Source organism: Egretta garzetta, unplaced genomic scaffold, assembly GCF_000687185.1.
Source record: "Egretta garzetta isolate BGI_Z169 unplaced genomic scaffold, ASM68718v1 scaffold133, whole genome shotgun sequence".
In the NCBI taxonomy this organism is placed as follows: Eukaryota; Metazoa; Chordata; class Aves; order Pelecaniformes; family Ardeidae; genus Egretta; species Egretta garzetta.
The window spans coordinates 812,185-819,731 of NW_009259111.1; the positions used below are offsets into that span (position 1 = coordinate 812,185).

Genomic DNA, 7,547 nt, shown 5'->3' on the forward strand with positions numbered 1-7,547 from the left:
AATACAAGGAAATTTTACAAAAACTACTTGAAGTTTTTTTATAAATAAACCTGTTTCAAAAGAACAGAAGTCAGCAGTACAGCCAGGAGCCAAGAATCAGATCCAAAAATTTCCCAGCATTCATGGCAATTTTCTTGCTACTTCAAAAAGTTCAAATTACTGACTTTAAACAAATGCATTATAAGAGAGGCGGATGACAATTCCTGCCCCACCAATGCATTCTGTCCCTTCAGGAAAACCTGTAGGTTGCTGCCATGTGATAGGACTATCTGAATCATGAAGTTACTCCAATAAAGGTAAATCAATGCTAGTTTGGCATAACATTAATACATTAGGTTAGAAACTGCTACAGTCCAGAAGATGCTTTGTGTATAACAGATCCTGTAGAAGTGGCAAGCCCCAGCTAGGGAGATGAGCGGAAAGTGACCAGACTTACCTGTTTGTAAGTGACTCTCTGCTTGATCAGGCTTTTGCAGAAGCCTAGAACGTTAGTACTTACTGACTTTGAGTCAAAGAACTGTATCACCAGAATTAAAAGGGTAGGTAAGAAGGTCAACTACACTACATAAATATTTTAGCTATCTCTTCCAGAAAGAGAAAAATTGATAGCATTTATTTGAAGCTCATCTGAGGGCTTATTAGAGCATTTACTCTACTTACAGATTATCAATGCTGCATAGGCTATTTTCAGTGGATTGTCCTACATGGCAAATTCATATTTTTTTTAATCATTCCTTTCTTTTAACCCACAGACGTCAGTGCTTTCCATACCAATGTGCTTAAAAAACCCAACTGTGAATAAGAGCAAGAAGCCTTTTCAGAAAATAAATAAGAAATCGCTACTACCTCTAAACTTATCCTAATACCCCTCACATTCAGTGTTCTTACTTGCTGAACACCAACAGCGAATGCCTTCAGGAACACTTCAGCAAACTCATTGTACTCCTTGGAAACATTACCAGGGCTTCCATACCTAGAATTAGAAGCAAGTATGCAAATTCAAGGGTGCAGCAATATTATTGACTTGAGTATTTGTTTGGGTTTTTAAAAATAATAATGGAAGAGAAAATACCTCTCAAAAAGTCTAGCTAATATATGCAAAGCCCACTTCTTGCACTTCCACCAAGGCAACTCAGGTCTGTCATCTTCATCAACTTGAAGGGTTTCCTTTAGGAAAAAAAAAGATCACTTACCACTATTTGAAGAGTTCACATTATAGGCATTTTGAACAACTAAATAGTATATTTTGTTTTTAGCCTGCCACTTGCATTTCTAGCATATCTAAAAATAAATCCTATTACATACACTGCATAAATGGTCAACAAATTCTTGAAACAGGAGGCCAAAATAAGTTGTGCTATAATTTGAAAGCAACAGAACTCCCATACAAGCTACATATTTTCAAAATTCATCTAGTCTGTTTAAAAGACCCTATTTGGTATAAAAATGTATTTTCTTGGCATCTGTGGAGAAAAAAGAATGCAGAAATAAAAAGTTAAACTTTTAAACATTCTAATGAATGAAAAATATTTTAAGCTAAAAGACATAAATAGCCAAAAGCCACTTACAGCTGGTACATCCCTATCGACAACAGTCTTCAGGATTTCTATCCATTCAGTCAGGTTTTGCTGATTTATCAACTCCAAGGGTAATGTGTACTTATTAAAAAAAAGGGAAAAATAAATTTACTATAAAGCAATTTGAAAATAAAGTTACTTTCACAGTTTGAATTTTAGCTCTTTCAAATCTTTGTCTACACTTAGCTACCATGAAAGATTAGCAAATAACTCTGAAAACCAGGCTAAAGAACTTAACACAACCTAGTCTATATCCTCACTAGTGCTAGAGGTCTTCATTCCAATTCATTCTGCTTATGCAATGCCAAGATGCTACTTAAATGGATGTTACACTAATTTCTGAAGCAACTAACAGCATATTAACAGTTTGATTCCAAACTTGCTGCATTTACACTGATAATTCTATGTAGACTGGCCTCTAAAATCTCTCATTAGAAAACTGATTTTCTAATCGTTTTTCTAGCAAACACTCTACCTTAGAGGATGGCATGCATAAGTTATATCTAATGCCAACCAGGAATAGCACTGTACAGAAGCAAAAGTACAGCACAATCAAGCATACCAAAAACCCGTGATTCATACCAAAGTTGAGCAGTTGGAAAAACAATTCAGATGCAATCTAATATTGTTAATATTTCTGCCATTTCCTCTTTTAAGGGAAAAGCATAATGCCTTAAATTAAATTACTGGTCAAGTATAAACAAAGTTTATTTTTTACCTGGACAAGGGCATAAAATATTTTGAAGATCTGTTTCTGGATGAGGACAGACTGATCAGATGGATCACTCAAGAGCTGAATGAAGCTATCCTTCAGAACTGGTAGGAAATGTTGCATTGCAGCTATCAAAGGACTCCGCTCCTCTGGTTTCTTGTACCTTTAAGGTAAGAACAAAATAGTTTTGTGGATCTTCCAGGTAGCTTTTGAATTTTATAAATCCACCTTTCCTCAGTGTAGACACAAGTAGGTTATATTACAGTTCATAACAACATATCATTTAAAAAAAAACCCTAGACATTTCTTGTTACAGAATTTAAAATAAAGCTATAGCCAGAAAACATTACAGTTAAAAGGCAAGTTAGAAAACCACTGAGCGTCCATTACTCCACTATATATCCACATTAGTTTTCTGCTGGTAATGCACTCCTGCCAACTTACTCGCTTTGAATCATGTTCAACCACACCATTACTATAGTGAAAAGCAATCAGAGCACTACAAAAACTGCAAGCAAAAGGTACACATTTGTTGCCAAGAACGGCAGATGCTGGGCTAGCCAGTAAAATTCCAGAAAGATATTTATCAGAGCTCACAATTTATCCAAATATTTCCAGAAGCTAGATTATTTCACCGACACTGAAGAAAGTAAACTGTGAAGCCTCTCAGTTTACTACTGATGGCTCTCACATCTTACCATTTAATTTGGCCAAATCTAACAATCTGATAGAGAATGTAGGCTTCAAGGCTATGTGGCAGACTCTGAGCAGGCTTCGATTGCAACCCCCCTTGAAAAAGTGCCTCAGACCTTCCCATGCTGGTGACAGTCCACCAGTTTGCCTACGCTGAAAACAGGGCTCCATTTCCTTTCTCAAAAAAATTTCAAAATTCGTGAAAGGAAATGAAGCCACATTTTGGAATCTTCCCCCCAGCTTTTAACTTACAAAGAAGAAAGTCCTTATTGACTCAAGAGTTATCACAGCAGAATAGGATCTTGTCCATACTGGTGATGACAATAAGAACTAAGTAAAATATAACCTGTAAGACTGTACTGCTTTTTTTTTTTTTGATTAAGCAATTAATACCATAATACTCTTGGACTATTGTGGTCTTGGGGGAGATATTTGGGTTGGGGGATTGGGTTTTGGGTTGGGTTTTTCTTTTCAATACATTTTTGGTAGACTTTTCACTAATACACGGTACCAATCTGCAGAAATATAAGACAAACTCTACTCAATCTGCTACCAGATGGCATGTTCTGTAAAAACTACTACAGAACACTGAGCTCTAAAATCCTATTCAATAATATAGTTTCCATGTATTTTCTGAATTAGAAAGCTAAACATAAGGGTTAAGTGTTGCTCAGGAAAACTTAGTTTCCAATTTCCACAAAAGACACAACTGAAAAAGACCAGAAAAAATACTACACAAATAGGAGCTATTTGATCTTGCTGGCTGGATTCAGAATAAAAAAAAAAATGTTGAAAAGGCCCAAGATATTTACCTTCCACATTAAGAAAAAAAAATTAAATAGCCACACATTCCTACAACTCAAGTAATAAAATCTTTTGATCAAAGTCATAACATGATGGAAATTTTTCAAAAAAAAAAACCAAAAACCCCTAAGTAATTTAACAAATTTTACAGAGACCTGCTTTCACCTGTATTGTTTGGCAATGACATGTGCATATTCCTACATGATTTGTGAAGCCAACCCTTGTTGACTTCACCAGAAAGCTAAACAAGTATGAGGATTTGCTGGCCTCAGCTGAAGAGTCTGCTCAACTAATCTTACGAACACACCTGTTACCTTAGGTTATCACACGACTGTGCTCATATCAAAATTCTTCCCTAAACAAGGATTGCTATAATCACAATAAACTACCAGTGAACACTTCATGTTTTACATCTCAGATTTCTGCTGTATATCTGGTTAAAGATGTTTAAATTGAAAATCAAGAGAGAAATTAGTTTGTTGCAAGCAGGACTTGCAATTTTCAACCACTGAAAAAACTCCAGCATGGGACTACAAAGGTCTTTATAGCACTCCTCTAAAGAAGAGTTTTGAGAAACTGATATTCACCTCTTTTACACTAATTTATGTAAATGCATGTAATTAGACAGCAATGTTTTTCAATGCAACATTTTAAATCAAGTACCTGAAACGATAATGTTATGCATTACAAGTGCTCTGAAAGATTAACTTGTGGATTCCGTTAGTTTCACTACTACAATTCCCTGACTCCAGGATTGCACTTTTCTCTGACCCAGCTCAAATGAGCGTCCTACATGTCAGTAGCAGCAGCTAAGCTCCACAAAAATTCTCAAAGAGCAAGCTCAACTTTAAAGCTCGGAACATAATACTGGATATAGAGCAAAGAACATTCACCTGTATCCTAGCCCAATGCCTTGCATACAGGAGAACAGTGGGTTTTGATAAAGATTTCCTGTGATGGATTGGATGAGGCTACCAAAAAGATCACACCAAAGTCAGTCAACTAATTCTGAACTTCTTAACATTCATGATTCTGCACTTTGAAATCTTTATGTTTACTGTCACTAATGCCTAGAGTACAAATTGTTTAGAAGTCTAAATCTGGTTTAAAGAACTAATCAGTTTCTGCAAAAGTCATGATTTTGAGCAGACTTTCTTACTGTTACCAATCCATAAAAAACAACTGCCAAATTAAGGCTTTAAAACACCCTCTTTTTTCTGATCTCAAAGCTTTAACAATGACAGTTTTTCTGTCATTTCTTAGTGGAGAAGATATATAAGCCAACATCTGCATACCAAATATTCAAGAATATTTTCTAAAATTAGATTTGTCACCTTTGCACAATCCCACATGCAATTCTACATGGTTACAATATACATACAGAACAGAAGAAATACAAATATATTAATTCTGCTTGTTTATATGGTAGAAAAAACTTACTCATAGTTTTTCACAAGTTGATAAAGACAAAGAAGAATTCCAAGCCAACAAGCACTGTTGTCAGACTGAAGATAAAATCCAATTTTCTCCACAACTGCAGTCCAGCGACTAGGATAATCATGCTTGATAATATGGTGAATGCAAGTAGTAAGCTGAACTCTAGAAATCAAATGCACAATGATTAAATAAAGTCACTATTATTTATTTTAATAATATTCTTGCGGTGTTGAAACACCTAATACTGCCCAAACTTAGACTTACTTCAAAGTTTGTTTAGAAGGTTTGGGTTCTGTACTTTCTGTTTCTTATTCTCCATTTAAGAAACTTTAAATTTCTACATGCTGCACAAGCTGAGAGCTGGCTTCCCATCTACAATAATTCTATGCTTAGGATACACAGTGTATGACAATGATGCTTAGCACACAGGTGATCTTAGTTGTGAAAAAAAAAAAAAGAAACCTAGAAGTCAGAAACCACAGCCAATTCATAAACAAGTTAAAACTACATACCTAATCAGCTCAGGAGAGTGAATAATGGCTTCTACAATATTTTCACGAATACAGTGTCTGTCTTCTTCTGGGATGGAGTAAGGTGGAATCTCTCCTGGTGCAGTTTCACGATCTGGCCAATACTGGGTTATCATATTTTTCAAGTAGATAACCCCTGTGAGACAAAAGTGGCAAATCAGCTGATAGCCATTCAAAGTATAAAACAAACATGCATTTTGCAAAAAATTCTGTTTTAGAACAAAATTGACTGAAATGACTATCCATTGACGATTTCTGAGGAGAATCAAAATACATAAATCAAGCAAATTATTCACCTAATAATTTACTAGGTTGATAGTAAATAATGCGTTTTCATATAAAAACACTAAACATATTGCTTTTATCTGTGTTACGGATACACAGTTGTGGAACATTTTAGCAACACACTTCTGAATCCTGTAATTATTTTCGCAGTATTTTCATTAAAACAAAGCTAATCAATACTAATGACTATCTATTAGATCCCTTGTAAGCAAAAAATCTAATTAAGTTTGCGATACAGGAGTGAATGCTAAAGAGAAACAGAGCTCCTTTATACCAAGGTTATGGGCCACAGCACTTTGTAGCAATCAGGCTGCTGGCACAAATGCCTGCATTTACCATTTGACAGCCAAATCCAAACTGCTTATGTGGCAGAATATAGATTACAGCACTTGGAAAGAGGACTTACAAAATGCAACAGGAGATCTCAAAGGACATACTAATAACAAAGTTACTATTAATCTAATTCTATGTACAAATCCATAAAGCAACTTCTCTTCCTGAATTTCATATGCACCTTCTGAAACCAAAGGGTTTCTGAAAGGGTCTGCAAAGGTAATAAACACTCAGTAGATATGTACTATTACAAGACTGAAGTGATGCAGACTTCAATCTGTCCTCAGTGGGATTTATCATGCCATTAATTGCTTTGCAAAACATGCACTGTTTTTAAGCTATGCATTGTACTTCTTGTCTCCACTCTCTACAGACTGCTTTCAGCTTTAATTGGCTGAGGGTGAATTTTCAGAGGTTGTTTTCAAACCTCTCCCTTTTTTTTCTCATTATACGTGTTAAGCAGTAACTTTTTTGCATCATCATCTGAATGGTACCCCCAAGCAATAAGATAAAAATGCAAGGTAGGCTGATGCTACAATCCAGAGTAGTCTACTACATGGAAGATTCAAATAAGTGATCAAGATCACACTTCCTGAACCATCAGAAAACCCACTGAAGTATCATACTAGAAACCTCTATGAAGTAATTGTAGCAGCTTTAAGGTGATGTTTGGAGTAGCTAATATTCAATATCCAATTTTACAGATGGCTCATGGGCAAACCAGCAGTGTTCCAAAAGCCATAATTTGTTTTCTCCCACTTACAATGTTTAGAAACATTAGCATTACCAGTACAAGGTTAAACTACCTCCTTGGACCAAGAGTACTAGCATCATAAACCATTCTGTTTCCCCAAAGACCACTATTCACTAGAGATAAAGGGGAGTGATCACTGAAGAGCCAGCCACCTTTACTTTCTGTCTTCCCTGTTCAGTGTATGGTGCCAGATATAGTTCATGATGACTGTAATTCCAGTGACTCCCAACTTTTGAGTACCTGAGATTAAAACCATTAGAATTCTTTAACAGTATCTGCATATGTACTTGTGTACACACCATTAAAGTAGATACAATGAAAAAAAGATTTGAAAACTTGCCTGCCTGTCTCACTGGTAAATCCAGTTGCTCGGACATAGTGATCTGAAGCAGAGTTGAAACAAAGTTCACTGACTTATGAGC

At 35.6% G+C, this 7,547-nt stretch overlaps 1 protein-coding gene across 1 annotated transcript in view; it reads right to left on the minus strand.

Moving 5' to 3' along the window:
* Window positions 1–7,547, minus strand: part of IPO7 (importin 7) — a 28,521-nt gene extending 20,974 nt beyond the window's left edge. Inside the window, exons 1-7 of the mRNA XM_035890958.1 lie at window positions 7,466–7,547; window positions 5,736–5,889; window positions 5,227–5,385; window positions 2,296–2,452; window positions 1,569–1,658; window positions 1,073–1,167; window positions 889–973 (exon numbers count right to left, since the gene is read on the minus strand). Coding sequence (XP_035746851.1) covers window positions 889–973; window positions 1,073–1,167; window positions 1,569–1,658; window positions 2,296–2,452; window positions 5,227–5,385; window positions 5,736–5,889; window positions 7,466–7,502 — 777 coding nt within the window. The 5' untranslated portion in view covers window positions 7,503–7,547. The remainder of the gene's footprint in view (window positions 1–888; window positions 974–1,072; window positions 1,168–1,568; window positions 1,659–2,295; window positions 2,453–5,226; window positions 5,386–5,735; window positions 5,890–7,465) is intronic.